General features: G+C 51.9%; 1 protein-coding gene across 2 annotated transcripts in view; it reads right to left on the reverse strand.

Moving 5' to 3' along the window:
* MACF1 (microtubule actin crosslinking factor 1) overlaps positions 1-21,859 on the reverse strand; it is a 236,991-nt gene that overhangs the window by 193,138 nt on the left and 21,994 nt on the right. The window contains exon 1 of one of the 2 annotated variants that reach the window (XM_044997588.1): positions 20,133-20,199. The exons of the other annotated variant lie outside the window; for it this stretch is intronic. Within the exon in view, the coding sequence (XP_044853523.1) occupies positions 20,133-20,184 (52 nt within the window). The 5' untranslated portion in view covers positions 20,185-20,199. Of the gene's footprint in view, positions 1-20,132; positions 20,200-21,859 lie in introns of those variants that run through there. 2 annotated transcript variants of the gene reach the window in all.

Raw genomic sequence — 21,859 nt, forward strand, 5'->3', positions numbered from 1 at the left:
AAGGCTCCATCTCCTCCAGTGTATCATGCTGAACATAAAACCAGCCACGAATACACTAGGGAAATTCTTGTCCCTTGGCCGGGAAGGCGGCGATGATACGGATGCTGCTGCATTCAATTGACAGGGGGATTTCACTACACAGAACAATGGAGAGGAATCACACACAGCTGAGTCATTCCACGGCTTGCCCGGAGAATACTCGCTTCACCATTCAGTCTGGCATCTCTGCGAGGGAGCCGTTTAAACAAAATCATCTAACGCAGGATGTTGTGTTTCGCAAAAGCCTGTGTCTCAAACAAACACCACAATGGCTCCTGCTTTCCCAAGGAGCTACCAGGTATCCCTGTAACCGGTCCTCTGTGTACACACACTTTCCTGTTTCATTCCAGGAAGCCAGCCTGGGTCGCAGGAAGGGCCGTGGGCAGCCGCTGTATGATGAGCCACCAGCACAAGGGCAGATTCCAACTCATGTCTCCTGACTCAGCTCTCCTCCGGCATCTTTTCCACACCCCCAGGCCTTTTTTAATCTAGACACTGCAATGGCGCTGACTGGAGATGTAACTCGTGACTGTCTGGACAGAACGACACGGTTTGGAGACACCAGCAGGCTTCCCATGCGTAAAGAGCCTCTCTTTCCTTTCCCTGGATAGCTTTCTCCTCTGGCGGGTTTGGGCATTTTGAGAGTCTCTGCCATTTTACGGCAGCTGGTCAGAACCGCCAAGGGACACAGGATGGAAGGCGCCACTTGAGATCGGGAATGCCCAGCTCATCCTGGAAGAGCGACACCATTTCACTTCTCAGAAGCCTTCCCTGGAAGCAAGCAAGGGCCAAGTTAACCCTGAGAAACAAAGCAGCCTGGGACAGTTGTGTTTTTCAGGGCTTTGCCCCTCAGCATTCAGGGGTCACTGGACAGAAGCACACGCCTTACACAGGCACAGGGGGAAAAAATCAGTTCTCTGCATAACTCACCAACATGGCAACCCGACCACCTGACCCATTCCAGGACGCCAAATCTTCACTAACACACATGAAAAGCCCTGGAATCTGATCTCTTCCCTGCATGACTGCACCTCTCCACTCCTGTAGACTTCATCCTCAGGCAGACCGGTAACCCAGCTACCCTCCTGCCCTCAGGGTTTCTAGTTAGCACTGTGGGAATGAGGAAGGAAGCCCAGCCGGCTGACTGAGGTACCAGACTCAGCTGGGATTTGCTTTATCCCCAGGATCATGCGCCCACTGCCATGGCCCAGGCAGAGATGCTGAGGGGAGCAGCCCTGGACCGTGTCAGCAGAGCAGAGTCCCTCTGGCTTGGGCTTCTAAATATCTCAGTAGGCTGCAGTAACTAAACATGAGTAAAGGCAAACACCGCACCTCCACAGCAACTGTCATTAGAAACAGGTAAACAATGGGGCAGCCAGAGCTAGCAAGACAAAGAGACACCTCCATGAACAAGAGACAAAGCACCCTTGGAAAGGCAGGCGCGCTCTCTCTCTCTCTCACACACACACAGCAGCAAACCATCTGGCACAAACACCGGCTCTCTCTGACACACACACTACACCCTCCTGCAAGCAGAGACAGGACTGTGAGCCATTCCAAGGCACGCGAGCCATCACCACCCCTGGCACCCATACCGGGAGTTATCGGAAAGAAAATGAAGAGAACAAAGCTGACATTCCCTATGATCTATGTTGTTAAACGGGAGATGAGCAGACCCTGGCTAGCGCTTCCCTTGGGGCCTGCTAGTCTGGCAGCTACCCACCAGTGCATTCTCTTTGAAATTCCTTTTACTGCAGGTGAATCACCAATTCCTACATGCACAGACAAAAATTCTGTCTTCCTCCACTTACGTCACCACCTACCAAACACGAAGGAAAGAGCGCAAAGGAGCAAGGTGTGGCCTACCTCCGACTCCAGATGCATTCTCCCGGCAGCCTTACCTACACTGGAATAAATGCCTAACACACACATTTGCTACCCCTAGTTCTGTCCGAGTGACAGCACCAACACTGAAGCACTAGTTTCATTAAGGTGCCAGAGACCACCGGGTGGTGCAGACCTGCTCTGAGCCACATTAGATGACAGAGTGCAGAATACCCAGAGGCCTTGCCTTGCTAGCGTTCTCATCATCGCTACAACTGCCTGAGCCAAAGCTACAGGTAGAAAAGCAAATTTTAAGGGCGGGGATAGGGGAGCTCTTCCCAGTATAGATGGGAATTGTGCACCTCGGTGCAGTGACCTTGCAGACCCAGGGCTCAGATGCAGACTCTCTTTCAGAATCTTGGCCCGGCTGTAACTGCGGGCGTTTGTGAAACCACCAAGCTTCTCACAACTTTTCGCATTTCTCAGCAAAAATCCAAGCTACAAGGCATTCATTCGCCCCCACTCTCTTTCTGGTTGCTGTTTTACGTAGCACTGGGCAGGGTTTACCTGTGGCAGGAGCAGAGGAAAAACCGTTTCAGGAGGCACCAGACATTTTTAACTAACCGCTTACAAGCTTTTAAATTGAATGTTCCGCTCCACTGCGAGACCATTAGGAGTGAATGTTTAACTGCAAGGATCCCTACACAGGGCCAGCGGAAGGGCTGCAGTTCCACCAGCAAAGGCCAACCAGGTAGAAAGCAAAACACCCTCCACAGCAGGAAATATTTAAAAGCGCCACACAGTGAATTCTCCCTCCCACAAGTCTGAGCAGCCCACCGTGCTCTGAACTGAGCAGCAACGTCAGCCCTCGGACACTAAGAGCTAAACCTGCCAGCTGTCCAACAGGCGGTTAACATTAAAAAAAAAACCTGAACTCAGAGGAACTCTGGCAGGGAAGTTCCTGGAAATAAGGACTGACACACTTAGCATCAATTCCTCTTTTCAACAGGTGCTTGGCACCAAAATAATGATTATATTTTTAAAAGACTTCCCTTTCCAACATGAAACTGACCAGTCTACACACACACAAACTGCAGCGCCTTAACCACAGGTGCAATGTTGCATTAGTTTAACTACATCAGTGCAACAGCCCACCTTTACTTAAGCCAGTGCGACTCTGGCTACACCCCCACTTCGAACTGGAGCTGAAACTTCCAGCTCGAAGAGACGCATGTGCTAGCTCTGATCAGGCTAGTGCACTAAATACAGAAGCAGAGCCGGGGCGGCGCGAGCAGGGGGAGGGCTAGCTGCCCAAATACAATGCCATCCGAGACTCTAGACACATGCTCAGGTTGTCAGCTCTCACACCACTGCAGCTACACGTCGGTTTTTAGCATGCCAGCTCAGAGAGCAGCTGTCTCTCCGCACGCTGGACACACAAGAGAAATATGAAGGAAAGGGTAGGTCCTTAAAAAGCAGGGCTGGAGAGCTAAAAACAGACATCAAGAAGGCTGAGGTGTTTGAAGCCTATTTTGCTTCAGTCTTCACTAAAAAAAATTAATGGGGACCAGATATTCAACACAACTAACAGGGGGAAGGAACGAGTTAAAGAATATTTAGATAAGTTAGATGCATTCAAGTTGGCAGGGTCTGATGAAATTCATCCTAGGGTGCATAAGGAACTAGCTGAAGCAATCTTAGAACTCTTAGCAATTATCTTCAAGAACTCATGGAGGACGGGTGAGGTCGCAGAGGACTGGAGAAGGGCAAACACAGAACCTAGCTTTTAAAAGAGGAACAAAGAGGACCTGGGGAATTATAGACTAGTCAGCATAACTTCAATACCAGACAGATACCGGAACAAATTATTAAACCACCAATTTGTAAGCACCTAGAGGATAATAGTGTTATAAGGAATAGCCAGCATGGATTTGTCAAGAACAGATCATGCTGAACTGACCTAATTTTCCTCTTTGACAGCATTACTGGCCTAGTGGACAGGGGAAATCTGTCGATGTGACATATCTTGATGCCAGTAAGGCTTCTGACACAGTCCCACATTACTTTCTCATAAGCAAACTAGGGACATGTGATCTAGATGAAATTACTGTAAGGTGGGTGTAAAACTGGTTGAAAGGGCAGTTATCAACGGTTTGCTGTCAAACTGGGAGGGTGTATTTAGTGGGGTTCCACAGGGGTCAGTCCTGGGTCTAGGACTAGTCAATATTCTCATTAATGACTTGGATAACAGAATGGAGAGTGCGCTTATAAAATCTGTGGCTGACACAAAGCTGGAAGGTGTTGCAAGCACTCTGGAGGACAGGATCAGACTTCAAAACAACCTTAACAAATTGGAGAATTGGTCTAAATTCAGCAAGATTCAATTCAATAAAAACAAGTGTAAAGTACTTCACTTAGGAACAAAAAAATCAAATGCACAACTCAGAATGGGGACTAACTGGCTAGGCAGTAGTGCTGCCGGAAAGGCTCTGCGGGTTATAGTGGATCGCAAATTGACCATGAGTCAATACGTGATGCAGCTGCGAAAAAGGTGAACATCATTCTGGGGTGTATTAACCGCAGTGTCGGAGGAAGGACACGGGAGGTCATCGTCCCACTCTGCTTGGTAAAGGTGAGGCGTCAGATGGAGGAGTGCCGCGTCCAACTCCCGGCAACACACTTTAGGAAAGATTTGGAGAGTGGCCAGCGGAGGGCAACAAAAATGATAAAAGGCTTAGAAAACCTGACCTCTGAGGAAAGGTTAAAAAAAACAAACTGGTCATGTTGAGTCTTGAGAAAAGAAGACTGAGGGCAGAGCTGATAACAGTTTTCAAATATGTTAACGGCTGTGACACAGAGGATGGGAATCAGCTGTTCTCTGTGTCCACTGAGGGTAGGACCAAAAGTAAGGGGCTTAATCTATAGGTCAGGAGATGTAGGTTAGATATTAGGAAAATTAGTTAAGCTCTGGGACAGGCTTCCAAGGGAGGCTGTGGAATCCCCACACTGGCAGTTTTTAAGAACAGGTTGGGCAAACACCTGTCAGAGACGATCTAGGTTTACTTGGTCCTGCTTCAGTGCAGGGGGCTGGATGACTTCTCGAGGTCCCTTCCAGCCCTACTTTTCTATTGCTCTAACTCTCACTAGTGAGACAGAGACAGCTCAGGGGGCAAGAGGTCTGGAGCTATCCCAGTGCGGGGGGGCACTGGGAGATTGGGGTACAGAGGCAGCTCACTCCCAGAGTAGGGCAAAGGGATTCCCGTGGGACAGTTTCCTAGTGGCCGTTACCCCCTGGGCTGGACCTGAAATGAAGCAATAAGTGAAACTGATTTCTGCATGATGGTGTAACAAGTCAACAATGTCTTTCCCTCACATTCCTCCAGCTGCCGCAATTCCGGCTACCCTTCCGGAGCACACCTGTGTGAGACCAGCCCCCACACCACCTACAAACAGCCAGGACAGGGCTGATCTGAGCCACAAAGGGATGTGGAAGGACAGCGCTGCCCTCCAACGAGGTTCACCTTGCTGCTGAAAAGGGAAGGCAGGTGGCCCAGGGCTGGAGAGATAAAATGGTTTGTGTTAAAGCTGGAAACAAACATTATTCCTGATGATTTTCATTCCACAAAGCAAACAGCAAAGCTGAGCCACCACCTGGACACGGCTTAATCATTCTCTAAAAACAAAACTTGCCGTTAACCCTTCATCTGACCACTCCGGCAGCAACGGTGCTGGACAGCCAGAGCAGACAAGGGAGCTCTCGGGGTTCCTAGGAAGGAGACAGTGTCAAGACCAGGAGGGATTTCTACCCTGGGCAGATATCAGCTTGTACAGTCTTTAATCCCAGCGACACCTGTGTCCTGTCTCATGCCAATAGGTCGACCGGGCTGAAGTGCCTGGCCTTTGTCTGGCCACACTGGAAATGTACCATACTGGCCATCACTGCCAGCGCTTAAAGTGGTCTGAAAAAAAGTGGGAGATCTCTCTTAATCTGCAGCAACTGCTTTGGTAAGATAGTGCATAAAGTGCACCCTTCCGCACCCCGGCTTGATTTAAAAGAACCGCTGCCGGGCCTGTGACCCTTTGTGACCCCCACACACTTTAAGCACCGCCCACTGCGACTTCCATCTCAACGTCTCCTCCCTGCTCTCTACAGAGCGAGCGGGAACTGGTTGTTCTGTTAGGGTAGGTGCTGTATGGCAGAATCCTGCTCCAAAGACCTTACAGTCTAAAGGACACGATACAAACGAAAGGCAAGGGGGAAGGTATCCAGCCCGTGAGCAAAGGCGTCAGGATGACTGGCACGTGCTGCGTTTTGTTTGTGGAACACACACAGATGCCCTTGGTGAGCTCTTTGTTGCAGGGGCCCATGGCAGATGTGGCTGGGACTTACAGGAAGAGGGGTGTGGCCTGGTGTAGCAGCTCAAGAAGGCTGTTCCGGGAACAGCGTGGAGATGGCCGGGGGACAGTCCTGCTGGCCGCTCTTTCAGGACAGCCAGAATATTCGCAATCAGGGCTGGCAGCTGAAGCCTCCAGCAGGGGAATTTACAACGGTTCTACGTATCTGGGATGCACAGAGCTAAGAGGAGGAGAAATCCCTAAGCACATGAGTGAGGATTTCCAATTGAGAGGTTTATGGGAATGTGAAATCCAGACGGGAGCTGTCTGGATGGCCCTGTTCTGTAGCTTGTGATCTCACAGAGGCAGGGGGGCAGGAGCCTGGAAAGTGGGAAGGATTGGCCAGACAAGCTTCTGAAAATGAGCTTTGGAAACACTGGCTGTATTTCCTATTCTACCCAGAGAACATATAACCAGGCAGCACCTGTAACGGGCCATGCAGCCGGAGAGGGCCCAGTGACGCCCATAGCTTAGCTTGGCACACAGAGCAGCATGGCTAGCCATGGGATAGTAGGAACCACTACAAATCCACCCGCCTTCCCAGCGGCTTAGAAAGGAAGAGGAGGATCCAGCCCACTAGCATGCAGGGCTGTGAATGGCTGCACAGCCCAACCACTTCCAGAAGTCCCCACTGGGGACGCACCACTCCCCCTCGGGGGTCTCTGCAGTTACGGCTGCAATACGGCCTTCTCTTCCCCTGGAAGATGCCTACCCTCGCAGTACAAGGATGGCTCTCCCTGCAGACAGCTGCTCACCTCTCCGAGCGCTTTCCCCTTAGTCATACCTCTCACGAGTGACCCCACAGCCACAGGAAGTGTTAAAATAACTTGGCAGGGCCCTGTTTTCCTTATCGAAAGCAACACAAAGAGAACTCTTCTGAAGGCCCGTCGGGAAAATCCACCCAGTCCCCAGCACCCTGCAACTTGTAAACTGGAGCGCACACACAAGAGGAGCCAACATCCCCTGAGGCGCCAGGAAGCTGCTCAAACCTCCTTTTCTTGGGGAAACTTGCTCTCCCGTGACCTAGATTCTTTAGGCTTCCAAGGGGCTGTCTCAGCGTCAACTGCAGCAGCGCAGCACCATGACAGACATGGTGCAAGTACAGACCCCGGAGCCAGCATGCTTCATCCCCAGGCAGCTCCCTGCACGCCCTTTCCTTTCAGAGCTTTAACGTCTTTGGTGCTCGAGGGGAGCCACTGGGAAAACATTCTGCAAATGAAACGTCAGTCACTGCCCAAAGACCTCCAGGTGCTCACCCCGCCTTGGCACAGCAGTGCCTCCCCCCACACCTGTGCCTCACATACAACATAGAGAGCCTCTCCAGGATCCCTGCATACGGCTTGCATCTCTCCCAAGCCAGGACTTGGGTCGTCATCTCTCCGACTGCAAAGGCCTTGCAAATTGTTCCTAGCCACAAACCCTGCACCATCCCGGATTACTGCACAGGGGTTAGGAGAAATGCAGGATGGTCATCTCACTTTGGGTCCCCTCTGAAATCGCAGGGGCCTCAACCCTCACCCTCCAGCATGAAATGTAATGCTCTGCGCTACACAGGAATCCAGGCTAGATGAGCAAATGGTCCCTTTCTGGATTCAAACTCCATGAGCTCTGCAGCACCCCAGATTACCACATAGAACCATTAGATTTCTGCTGATGCAGGAGCTCAGTCTTTATTCCTAAGCCCTTTTGTATCTCCCAAGCCGCCTCGTCTTCCTTAGATCTGACAATGCTCTGAGCTGGCAGGAAGTCACGTGGTGTGTCTGCCCATCAAATAGTATCAAGGAACTCCTGGCTATTCACCCCAGGTCTCCATCTACTCCCTGGAATCACAAAGGAAGGTCAGGGGAAGTTGGCTTCCAACCCAATGAACTGAGCCGAGGAAGAAGGGGAGGGGGAGTCCTCTGTGCACACAGGGATAGAGAGAAAGCAGCAGGTTGAGAAAAAGAGACAGCAAAGAAGTGAAGGAGCTCTGGACCCAGAGGGAGACGTGGAGTGACAGAGAGAGGAGGAGGGAGGGCTGGATGCAGACAGTAATACAGAGATGCGGGATGACAAGAAGAGGCAAGAACATGCTGAGGAGGAGGAGTACAGCAAGATGCACGCTACGGGGGAGAGAAAGAGTGAAGGAGCTCGGGATGCACAGAGGAATACAGAAAAATGCAGGCTGATGGGGGAGGGAAGGGTAGTGCCAGAATCTGGAGACAAGAGGGACGCAGACTGACAGGGAATTAATTAAGTTCCGAGAAAGCGGAAGCAAAGTCTGATCCTTTGTGTGGCTCTCAGAGGCCTCGATCTCCAGAAACTAATCGCAGCTTTCACCAGAGCTTTGAAAGCTGCCAGCTTGGGGGGGGTCTCTGTGGAAGGCAGGAGGTCTGAGACCAGCCACTTGGGCTATTTTCAATGCTTCAGCGTAGCTCCTCCTGCCTCAATTAACTGAGTTTACGATAATAATGCTCCCACTTGTGGGGTTTGTGAGCTCATCCGTCCTGCTGAGCAAAAAAGCACCCACAGGAGGCTGCACTGAGCACCCACTTGCACAAGGCCGTGCCACACACGTGTGCACAACGCACATAGGGCACCCACAGCTCTCCTAGTGCTCCTGCTACTGTGGTTGGCTCAATATCTCTCCTGGAGGAGGGGAAAGGAGGAAGCACGGGACTTTTCCAGAGGCACCTCCCATGTTTTCAATCCACACCGTAACAACGATATTACTACTTAGCACTGACCTAGCACCTGGGCTTCAAAACACCGTGCAGATATTGGCCAATTAATCCCCACCAGGCCCCTGCCAGGCCCAGATGGAAAAAAATGATGCAAAAGTAGAGAAGTGACTTGTTCACAGCCACAGAGGGAGTCAGGGCCAGAGCCAGGGTTAGAATGTGGGAGTTCTTGGCGTTCAGCCCTGTGCTCAGAATATTAGCACAAAGACAGATCACCACCAGGTTCAGTTAACAGCCCCCTCGCTGGACTCTGCTGCTTCCACCATGCGGCCAGCTAAGATGGGGAAACTGATCCAAACTCAGCCCAAAGCATCCCCGTTCCCGTCCAGGTCCAGAAACGCACATTCAGGTCAAACAACAGAGAGAAAATGGTGCTCCCCGAACCCCCTTCTGGCCGACCAAGGACCTTCACACTGGCGGGTCCTATCTGAACTGTTCCCAATGAGTATCGTAATCCCCCTTGTCTTGGGGGAGAAGAAGCCAGACCCCCTTCTTGAGGACAAGGCTTTAAATATCCAATCCAGACCTCTGCACTCTGGCAGCCAGGAGCAGGTAGACTTGAGGAATCTCAAAGAAAGACAGTCCAACTTTCAACTTGTTCCCTCTCTATCCTCCCTCCACCCCAACAGGGTTGAATGAACTGGCAAGTAATGTCAGGCCGCTTCCCTCTCTCCCCATGATATCGAGGCAGCGTCTCTCAATGCAGGATCTTCAGAGGTCGCCCAGAGCCAGGCTTTCCACAGCAACCTTCCCACAGGAGCTTAGGAAACAGGAAAGCCAGGAGAAAGAGCGAGCCTGCTTGAATCAAAACCCCTTTTCTGCTGGCTAACAAAAGGCCTGGTGTCTGCACAAACAGGCCTGTTATTCTAATGCCGACCAAAGGCTTCTTGGCAGCGAAAGAAATATGAAAATGTTAGGCTTGTGGGAACTATCTGCACTTTGTTTTGGGTGCGTTTGTGCCTTTGTATATTTATACTGAGCTCCACACAGGAAGCCCACTTCAGCCAGAACACACAGGGCACTTCGGCGAGTCAAAAATCACTTCTGCCTCTTTACAAAAGTACACTGCCCTGCAACAACTGTTTGTGCTGTATCCTCCTCCCGCTCCAGCAGAACCTTCTCCCCTTGCCCACCTTTCAGACAAGAGAGTAGCACTTGCAGTTGGTTTGGAAACACTGGTGCAATGTAACAAGTGAAGAGAGCGTGTGTGGGCCTGCATGTGCTTGTGTGTGTTTTTAAGGGACCTACCAAAGGTCTCCCATAACAGGCAGAACATCATTAACTCCATCACTGCCCTTCCACCAGCTCCAACTGTGAATCCTAAAACGGGGACCGAGCAGAGGGTTTGATCTTCAAGTGAAGGGTAGAGCAACGAGGGGGAGAATTCACAACATACATGAAACCTGTTCAGGTTGCAAGATGTGCTAAGCGCCAACCTGAAAGGGAGCTCAAAAGAGACGTACGCACTCCAGTGGGCTCTTGTTTTCCCTGACTGATAAATTGGAAGCATCCATAAAACCTTGAGCTGTGATCTCATTAGACCTCAGAAGCTAAGCAGTGTCCAACCTGGTTACTACTTCAGTGGGAGACCTGCAGGAAGATGCTGGTGATTTAATAGGTGGCACCCTTCCCTTTGAGTCAGTACTGAACCAAAAGGCTAGCAAGGAGCACCGGAATCACAAAAGAAAGCAGGCCACTCTTGGAAGAGCAGGTGTCAAAACTCGAAGGCCTGGCCAAATTCTGTTGCATCTGTGACTGATTGGAATGTTGTGCTCTTCTTCACTTCAGGTATGTCTACACTGTGCACTAAGTCTGGACTGCGACTTGGGTTTGAGCCCAAGCCCCATTCTAACCACACACAAATCAGTCTAACTCAGGTCAGCAAGCAATCAAGATCCACGTTTTAGGACTGGTTGGGGAGTGGGTCAGAGCCTGAGTCCCACTGGGAGTCCAAGCCCCGTCATTTTGCAGTGTGGACACAGGTCAAGCTGCAGACCCGAGTCAGAAGGTCTGCGTAGGGCTGTAGGTATGGGCTTGGAGCCAGCGAGTCCATAAGGCCAGGTCCCACAGGCCAAGGCTTAGTCTGCAGTATAGACATACCCTTTGCGTCCTACGCTGGTGTGTGGCGACACTGTTAAACAGCTGCTGCGTCCCAGAGGTGGCAAAGCCAGTTTTGTATACACAGTACGTAACAGCTTTGGCTTCAAAAAGGGTTCTCTAAATGCAGGGCATCTGCACATTTGGCATCTGATAGATGCCAGTTAAAGGTTCAGACTCTTGCATCATCCCAGACTGAAATGGAAAGTCCTGTTCTTTCCACACTTGTTCTCCAGGAGCAGAAACATGCCCCCTTTGAGCATGTGCTGCTCAGCTTGGGCGTCACTTATTACTTCACAGCAAATTTTCAACTGTATTTAATCTCCAGCTGCTATAGTCAGCTCCTCTCTGAACTAGGCCTTGAAGTGTCATGGCAGCGAGGAATTTGAGAATAAATAAAAAGGGTTGAAATCTCTGCTCCCTGGAGAGCTGCTCTCCCGCAGAGAAACTTAATCCCCATTAAAAAACAAAATTAAATAATCTAGTTGCTAACATTTCCCTGCCTGTTTTGTCCGAGCACCAGTGCAGCAACATTCATTAGAGCGGCACCGGCTGATCCAGTCCCCCTTGCCCCAGTCCAGAACATGGCACATTCCTGCAGGGCTCAGTCAGACCCTTCCAGGGTGCGCACATCCTCCCCACCTGGAGCATTTACACCAGGGATCCAGAGTATCACCAAGGTTTCTCTGGAACCCAGACACCGTGAGCAGAGCACCTTGCCAGGAACACAGGAGCCTGCAGAATGCCCTCATGGAGCACGCTCACACCTTCCAGGGCCTGTGAAGGATGGAAATTAACCCACACAACGCTGGATAAACCATAATAAAAGCTCAAAGTCACTCTGAGATTTCACCTCCACCTGCATCCAAGCCCCCATCACTTTATCGCCTCCCCACAAAAAAGAAAACACCCAGTGTGGCACAGGGGACATCTGTTAGGTTCGGTCCAAAATACCAGACACCAAGCAAGTGACTCAGCTCCTTCCTCAGTCACATGAGGTGAATTTTTCCTGCATCAACTATTTGTCCTGTTTTTACACGAAAGGCGCTCAGATACGACGGTGAGGGGTGACAGCAAGCGACCGAGCAGCCAGCCAGGATACGGCAGGTGCACGTCCCCAGTGCTGATGAGCATCGGCATCCGCCTAGCCGCAGCAAGCAGTCGAATTCACGCTTCTCTCTCGCCCGCTCTTCCCCAATCAGAACGCTAGATGGGGGTTCTACTCGACACTCCTGCATAACGCCCAATCCCACCAGTACACAATGCCGGGGTGGAACGAGCCGGAACTGCGCGCCATGTTTCAGGGAAAAAAGGGCCCCACCCACTGCTGGCTCGGAGAGATCTCCAGCTCAGACCTCTTATCACTCGCAGGCACCTTGGGTGGCTCAAATGCAGCCCCAGGACCAGCGCTCCTAGTGGAGGAAGCTATCACCTGACCAGCCCAACGTAAACACTGATGGGAACACCAGACGCAGGGGAGATGGCCTGACCTGCCCCCCGCCACTCTCTTGCCCCCTTCTCCCCTCCCCATTTGCCAGCCACTCTGCGAGCGTCACTGCTCCCTTTCTGGGGCTTTCAGTGGCTGAATTCAGTGCCAAGTCAGGGTGCGACTTCTCGCTGCATGTCAGGATCAGAGTGGCCCAGACACACAGGATTCCACGCTGCCTTTTTCCCCTCCGCTAAGGCACTAAGATAAAGAAAAGGCTTTTCACAGAAGACACCGAATGGGTGACTCAGTTCAGTTCCCAAGAGGTTACTGCAGCATACACTGCCTACAACGTCCTAGTGCTTCAACCAGCCTACTGGTCAGTGCCCAAAGGATGAGGCTTCCACCACTTCCCTTTATTCTCCAATCAGATACAGGGGTAGGCAACCTATGGCACGGGTGCCGAAGGCAGCACGCGAGCTGATTTTCAGTGGCACTCACACTGCCCGGGTCCTGGCCATCGGTGCGGGGGGCTCTGCATTTTAAATTAATTTTAAATGAAGCTTCTTAAACATTTTAAAACCTTATTTACCTTACATTCAACAATAGTTTAGTTATATATATATATATAGACTTATAGAAAGAGACCATCCAAAAACGTTAAAATGTATGACTGGCACGCGAAACCTTAAATTGGGTGAATAAATGAAGACTTGGCACAGCACTTCCGAAAGGTTGCCGACCCCTGGGACAGCTATTAGCAGACCCAGGAACACCCTCCTCATGCTGGATTCACAATTCCCACATTTCCACACTCCCAGAATGAGCAAGAGACTCCTAAGAAACCTCGGCGCTCCAAATCACAGCCACGCGGCCGGCCCATCACATCGCTAGGCTCGCTTGCAGCCAGGACATGCAAGACTAATCAGTGCTATTGTTACCCATTACCCCGAGCCTTGAGCATGACACACAATTGAGGCCTATCGCAGGAAGGCGACTTCTGGAAGGTCAGCTTTGAGCGGATGAGTTGCTGGAAACAAGAGGAGCAAGTCCAACCAAGTAGCTGTTTGGTGTGAATAGCTGATGTTGTTGGCCCAATGGGTAGAGCACTGGACTGGGACTCAGGAGACCTCGGTTTTATTCCCAGCTCTGCTGGGTGACCTTGAGCAAGTCATTTCATGGCTCTGTGCCTCAGTTTCCCCTTCTGTAAAATGGGGTAATGATACTTATCTCCTTTGGCCAGGTGCTCTGAGATCTGCTGGTCTAGGTACTATTACTCTCTCCCTCCACAGAGATGGATCTGGGGGAAAGCAGGATTCTGCAGTGCCTGACAACTAGGCTTGTAAAGGAAACACCATGTTGAACATATGGTGCTGTCGCCAGAGAACAGATGGGGGGTTTCATCACCCATGACTTCAAAGCAATGACAGCAGATTCATCCCAGAACCCTGAATCGCAGAGGGGAGCTGCTACTGGCCCCCTCCAGCATCACTCCGAGCATTTAGCAGTCTCCTCTTCTGGGTTAACGAGGACACCTAAACAGAGCAAGTGACTCTCATCAGAAACTACCAGTTACCTTTCCGACCCCTCTCCAGCACTACAAGGCACAGAAGATTTAGCAGCATTGCAGCAGGACTGAAAGCAGCAGATTGGCAGAGGCACAGGGACACATTTTATATAAGAATTCTTTTGTCACTCGAATCACCCCTCCGGGAGGGGGGAGGAGGAGAAGAACAGCAGCTCTCGCTCTGAAGAACATGCAGGTTCGACTGTGACCTTAGATCCCACTCAGGCAGAGGATAAAAAAGTGCCGTGCAAGGGGACCTGAAGAGGAGAGATGGAGCCTTTCACCTCTCGGTCCTCGGGTCAAATCCAGCTCGCGGCAACGAAGTCATGACCATCTGCAGGCTGTTTGGCGGCTTCTGCGAAACTGGCTCGAGGGTCTCAAGCCAGAGTCTAGTGGACGAGATCCCAGTTACAACACAAACCACCACCAATGCCTCCCTTTGCTATCAGCCTCAGCCAGAGGCAGATTAGGGGTTTTTGGGGTTCTGGGCCAGAACAAGTGGGGGGCCCTCCCCACCCCTTCCGCCTGCAGTCCCCCCGGCCGGCAATCCTGCTAGGGAGTGGGGTCAGGGCGTGGGGGCTTCCCCCACCTGCCCAACACTCCTGCTGGGGAGTGGGGTCAGGGCGTGGGGGCTTGCCCTGTTCCACCCACCATGCGCTCCTGCCGGGGAGCTGGGTTAGGGTGTGGGCGCTTCCCCTGCACGCCCAACACTCCTGCTGGGGAACTGGGTCAGGGTGCGGGGTGGGTGGGCGAAGTGGGTCGGAGTGCGGGAACCCCCCATTTGGCCAGGGGCCCCGGATACGGGCCCCATTCACCCAGGGACTAATCCGCCACTGGCCTCAGCAGAGAGAGAGAGGGCTGAGCAGGCCACGGAGACCAGTACATCTCCATCCAAGAGGTGGTCCCCTCCAGGACAGGATGAAGCAGACAGGTAGGGGAGCCTTGTATGCAGTGTAGACGGGCGGCGGTCTCCAGGCAATGTCATTCTGGCAATTTTTACAAAACACTAAAACTTTGGACTGTCAGTGCCATTCAGCTGTCCCCAGTGCCAGCCCCATCGCTGCTCAGGTGTGAGTGGACTGCGTATGTGCACACCCCAGCATGACCCTAATTCCACGTTTGGGTGGCTAGTCGTGGGGGAAAAAAAATCAGAAACTTTCCTGGGCCAGCAACTGCCGCCCACCACCCAGGGCCTGTCCGTCCGTGGATGACAGATTAAGTGAGGAAGTTATTCGGACAATTCCCAAGGCATGTTGGGTAAGGCCAGGAAGGTGCCTGTTTACATTTGGCTGCCAGCAAGCCACAAGCTTCTGAGAAAGTGAAACTGCTGCTGGTGACATCAGAGATAAAATTAACCCTGCAAGAAATTCGGAGTCAGCCTCCCTGAGCTAAGTCTGTGGCATCAGTCACCTTGGGGCAGCGTCAATCTGCTGCACTGGGAAATCTGAGACAGGACATTTTCAGGGAAGGCTCCTTGATCTATGCATTATCCAATCCGCTCTCCAAAACAACCTCCAGTCTGAGAGCAAACAAGGCTATTAAAGGAAAATCTGTTTCCTCTGGCCCCTGTTCCAAGGAGGGAAGGAAACAGGACACTGCAGGCTCAGAGGGACAGCCCATCTCTTCCACCTTTCCTGAAAGGCAGCGCTCCCTCTCTCCTCCCAGGCAGAGAAGGCTGACAGCTGGATGCATTTCAAAAAGCACCAAATCCAAACAGCTAACCCAGGGGACACTGCAGTGGCTGCGGGGGCAGAGGGCTCATCCCGGTTCTGCGTGACTCCAAGCTGTCAAGGAACAGGCATCCATCGTCCCCAGCGGGGCGGGAATGGAGCCATTCTTCGATAAGGGAGCTGGCAGTGCCACTACCGCCAGCATCTCTCCAGGCCAGGCAGCCCCTGGGTCTCAGAGGAGAGGGGAAGCATTCCAGCCCTTTGCTCAAACTCTGCATCACCGAGAGCTGCACTGGCAACTTGCCCGGGGTCAGGGAACTGCACTCACGGACATTTACATATGAAATGCTCCCAACCCCAATATCCGCTGCTGCTCGTACCTCCCTGGCAGATGAATAGAGATGGTGGAGCTCACCAGCAATAAAAACTTGCTTTTCACCAGCTTTGTCCAAACTCTGCAGCCTCAGGAAGAGGCTGAGGGCTGCGTTTCAGCTCAATGGGAGTATTTGGTCACTGAGCACCCAGGCACTACACCTAGATACCATGGCGATGGGTGCGTGACAAATATCTGGGAGTAGGCAGACAGGAAGACTCTGGGTACTAACAAACAAAATAACTACAGTAAGACAAGTACGTGTCTGTATCTGTCCTCTTAGGTACTGCTAAGGGCCCCATCACCATGGCACCTGAATACAGAACAACAGTAAAGCATTGAGCACAACCACAAAGGAAATTCTTTCACTTTCCTAATGGATTCTTTATAGTCATCCTTTATTCTTCACCTCCTCCTCTCAGCCTCTGTGGGGATCTTCACATCTATCTGTTCCTCAAACTGGCATGAACGTCTCTAGAGGATGATGGGAGAACAAGGCACAGTAAAAACAAGGGCAGTGATTATGGTGCGTTTGTTACCCTCCTGGGAGCAGGGCTGGGCAGACACTACACACGAAACAGGCAGACGCGTGTTGGAATAAGAACTCCAGATCTGCTCTGTGCAGGATTCTTGACCCCTTTTCATTTCCACGCGTACCAGCACATTTTGGTTTGCAAAAGCGAGGTTTGTGGCAAGAGGAAAGCGCGGTGCGTTCCTGTGCGTACGTGAATCTGCGCCACTGCTCACACACGAAGCAGTAGCACAGTTTCCTTGAAAGCTTCCTGCGGATCTGGGAGTCATCTGATCAAGGCGCTGAAATATTGTGAGCCCTTGGCGATCAATCACGCTGCCTGAATAGCAAATATTCGAAACAGCAGTCTTGCTGAGCGGTTTGTGAGCAGCCCAGAGGCTGAATTATGTCTGTGAAATAGCTGAATACTTCCCAGCAACCAACGAATTTGTTTTAAAAAAAATTTTAAATCTATGTTCGCATGCAATTCTCCCACACAAATGGGTTAAATTTGTATGTTTCGCCCTGCTCTAATCAGGAGATGGGGAACAAGATCTGAGGATCAGAGCGTGTTTAGCAGTGAGCCCCAGAACAAGGATGGAAACACATGGCCCGAGTACCCGCAACAACTTGCTGACTTGAGCTCGGCCGAAGTGTCCTCCACTTCTCATTCTGCACCGTACTCCAAGAACAGGCTGCAAGGTTCTACAGGACAATGCTCCAGTGAAACAAACTGGAAGGGCCTTGGATAGAAGTAACCTGACAGAGGCCTGATCCTCCCCCAAAACTCAGCAGGAACCCCACTACCTTTCCCAACTGTGTTCCACAGCTCAGAGGCAGCAGCAGCCAGGCTTAGGAGAAGGGGAGAGGCTCAGTACGCAAAGGAACGCGATAGCGAAGAAGGAGAACCCCCCCACACACCCACACTCCCAAAAGAATGACCTAAGAACTCAAGGCAGCCAGCGGAAGCCGACAGCAAGGCAGCACCCTGGCCCAGCCCAACGCCCATTTGGGCTACAGCTGCTTTAGCGCTCAAGAATGGGCGGAAGCGCGCTGGCCACGGGGGGTGGGAGCCGGAGCCAGAGCCAGCTAGGAGTCCACCGGTTGCCTCAGCTGCAGCGCCCCCCTCGCTCAGCCGCTAGCAGTACGGGGTTCGTTTTACATGGATTCCCAATGCCAGCCGCAGAGAGGAGAACGAGAAATTCATGATGGACACTGCGCCAGCATAAAAAAGTGCATTCCGTTACTCCTGGACATTGTAACTCAGGCAGCTGTCGCAGCACGAAGGGGGTTGGATTTACCCCCTCGTGCGATCAACATCAACCGCTCGCCGTTGTAGGCGTAGAGCCTGTACAGCCAAGCAAGGGAAAGCAGGTGAGGATACCGAGAGCCTTTGCAATGACGTCTCCCTTGGCTCCCTGCTAAGTTAAACATGGAATTCACTCACCCTTGTTACACAAGGCCCCCAGATCAGCTGGGAAAACCCAGAAGTAGAGGAAGTGCTGTAAAGGGAGAAGCCAATAAAACCGCCACTGGCTGACAGGCACCTGAATCCCACAGGAATTGTTCCCCTCTCTCTGGTTAAATCCCCAGGCCCATCCACACCCTCCTGCTTAGTGCCACAAAGCTCAGAGCGCAGCTACCGTCACAACCCACCCAAGTGCCCATAGCTGGAATAAAGACAAGGTGACGACACAGCCCCAGCTATAGGACTCTGCTTTGCCACAGAGTCCTGCTGGGTGCTGTCCCTCTGCCCACACCCAGTCAGCAGGCAATGGAGCGGAGGGAGAGTAAAGCATGCATCTGCTGCTGGCTCCAGAGAGAGATGCCCGGGTTATTCCCCTGGCCAGGCTACGCTGCTGAGACAGGGAGATGCCCCAGCTGTATCGTGACTGACATGCAGGAGGGAGCTGCTGTAGGTGAAGAAGCCAAGGATAAGCAGCAGTTCCTACAGGAACTGGCAAAAACTCGTCAGCTCCATCCAAGTGCAGGCGGACATCCTGAATCCCAGGTACCGCCTCCATGCCCCGCCCTCAATTCATAGACTACGAACCACCACCATCACCTGGAGAGCCACCACAAACACAGCCACCTCTCCCCCAGCTTTCCTTTCACTTGAAGGCTGGGTTGCTTCATCAGGCGCTTTCTCTCTCTGCCTCTCGCTGCCTATCAGCCACCTGCTGTCAGAGGCCACAGAGAGTGTGATCAAATATCCTGTTAACAGATTCCTTTCCCAGCCTCCCCATTCAACCTTGGGATGATTAGAAACAGAGCTGAAAGTCAGTCAGTGGCTGAATGAAAAGGGAAGTTGAGCATTCTGCCCTGTGCAGGTTGGAAAGGGAAAATCACAACATCCAGGCGTCTCTGGGGAAGGAGGAAGGATGGCCCAGTGGTTAGGGTGCTAGTCGACGACTTGGAAGACCCAGCGTCAATTCCTTGCTCCACCCCCAATGCCTTTGTGACTTGGTGCAGGTCACTCGGGCTCTCTGTCCCCACCTGTAAAATGGGGTAATGGCACTGTCCTGCCTCCCAGGGACGCTGGGAGGAGAAACACACGGCAGATTGTGAGGCGCTCAAATACTCCAGTAACGGGGCCGTACCAGTCCAGATAGGAAGTGAACGGAACAAGAGCGGGTGCCAAATGGCAAATCCAGGGCTCCTGTTTCCTCCCTTTGCCAGCCATGCTCTGATTCAGAGCTTGACACATCCCCTAACCACATCAAGATGCAATCACACACATACAGGCGCCTGGTTAACACATCCTCAACCAGCAGAAGACACAAAGCCACAGGTTGTATAAACCGCCTTGAGTGCAGCAGGGGACTCTGCTAACTAACTCCCTTCTGTCTGCACTCCTCAGCCAACTCGCCACAGAGTTACAATAATAGAACTGCTTTTTTTGTGTGTGTGTGGCTGTGTTATTTCTAACGTAGCCTCGGCTTGTCTCCGCCACTGGACTGCTCCATGTTTCAACTCTGACGCACTGCTCACTAAAACAACGAGGAGTCCTCGGGGCACCTTAGACACTAACAAATGTATTTGGGCATAAGCTTTCGTGGGCTAAAACCCACTTCATCAGATGCATCGACTGCTAACTAAGAACCAATACAAGGGACAGACACAAGAAATAAGACAGGGCCACAGGTTTGTGCACAGTAAGGCCTTTGCTTGCTTCCTATGGTCAGAGAATGCACAGCTGCCTTAATCCGAGGCCAGAAAGTCCCTAGTCTCCCTGGAGGACTGGCTTTCCCCAATGCATGCCAGAGAGCAGGTGGCCCGACACTGCCAGGCACCCAGGGAATACACTAGAGCCGCCAGAACTCCTTACGCTCTGCTCCCCGTCCTACAATCCTGTTCATTAGCGATTTGTCTTCTATCCAGCCCCAAGAACACCGATTGCAAACACCCCCTAGCCCTGCAAGTGAAAGGACCAGACAGTCCGACACTCAGTGGGTGCTGGTGCAGCTGCCTCTCCCCGTCTGCATGCCCAGCAGGGAGGTCTACAAATACCTTTCAGGTTGTTGAGCCCATCCAGGAACTTCCTGTACTTCTCCGCATTCATGGCCCTGCCGAGCCTGCCCCGTTCAGCTGTAAGGAGTTGTGAGCATAGTGCCACAGCGCCGAGAACGCAGAGACCCCGATTTGTCCCGGATCCTCCTCTGCTCTGCATCCACAGCCAGTCAGTCACACAAGAATTGCACTTTGACCACCCTTCAGTGGTGATGTCACCAAAGCGCCTCACTGCATTTCAGCCCTTAGTGGCTCCTTATTTGATGAAGTGCATTAAAACCTCCCCCACCTAAGCCAGCCCCCTTTGTGCAAATTAGCCATGAAACTACAGACCAACCTTCTGCATGTAACTGGCTGGCTCTGGCTCCAGCCCCTACCCCATCCACCTCTCTCTTTCTCTCTCCTCTCCCACATACAGGCATTGGATTTCAAGGACCATCTGTACTGGAGATCTTGCACACAAGAGCACAGCTGACTAATAAGTGTGACTGGGGAGAAGTTTCCTTATTTTATTTTTATATGTCTGTATAGATCTATAGAAAGGACAGCAGAACTCATGGGCGCAATGTCCTAGAGAGGAGGAGAAGGGTGGGAATGCACTTCTTAGTCAGAACACAGGGCTTCTGGGTTCTAGTCTCAGTGACTGCAAGACCAATGGTTGCAAAACCATGGGAAAGACACTTTGGCTCTCAGTGCGTCAGTAAAATGGCAATAAGGACCCCTGGCTAACAGGGAATAAGAAGGACAAATGTTTATAAAGTGCTAAGAAAGCGCTGGATGTGAAGCGTGTCATCCAAGGGCCCAAGTATTGTAATAAAGAAGCACACTAAACGCTTGCCAGTTGCTATCTTCTCCTGTCTTGTGTGTTGTGGATGGAAATCCGATAAGGCCCCACCACTAACCATATGCTTCAGGGAGATGCTCCCTCGTGCACGGATGGCGAAAGAGTTACAAAATCAAAAAGGAGATTTACTTGTTTTCGAAGAATTTTGGCAACAAAGAATAGCCCGGAGTGATGTGAGTGGAATGCGACTGAGTGTAAGCTCTGGAGCGTGCCACACGCTCCCCTTTCGTAACTCGACGCCCTCAGCAGAACAGAGGCCAGAGTGGAGCTGAACAAGAGAACTCTGCTCAAATATAAACTCAGCCAAAAGCAAAACAATCAAATGAAACCCACCCTGAGAGAGACGGAGAGAACGAACCCGCGATCGTTTGCTGAAGAGCCCTGAAGCGCAGGGCAGAAGGAATGAGATGGAATCGAAAAACCCACCCTGTGCACCAGAAACTTTCATACCCTCCCTAAACTGCTCCCACTCCTTACCGCTCCCCTCATCCTACTCAGCCTTACACCTTCCTGCATGCAGCCCTTGCACTCGGAATAGTCTCCCGCTCCTCCCCATCACCTGCTCCTTCCAGAAAGTCTCTCCTTAGTAAGAACGGCCACAATCTTTTGCCTGTGTTAGTTTCTGAGTTAGGCTTTGGCTACACTTACACTTCAAAGCGCTGCCGCGGCAGCGCTTTGAAGCGCTAAGTGTAGTCAAAGCACCAGCGCTGGGAGAAAGCTCTCCCAGCGCTGTCCGTACTCCACCTCCCTGTGGGGAATAACGGACAGTGCTGGGAGCCGCGCTCCCAGCGCTGGGGCTTTGACTACACTGGCGCTTTGCAGCGCCGCAATTTGCAGCGCTGGAGAGGGTGTGTTTTCACACACTGCTGCAGCGCTGCAAATT

Source organism: Mauremys mutica, chromosome 23 (assembly GCF_020497125.1).
Source record: "Mauremys mutica isolate MM-2020 ecotype Southern chromosome 23, ASM2049712v1, whole genome shotgun sequence".
Lineage (NCBI taxonomy): Eukaryota > Metazoa > Chordata > Testudines > Geoemydidae > Mauremys > Mauremys mutica.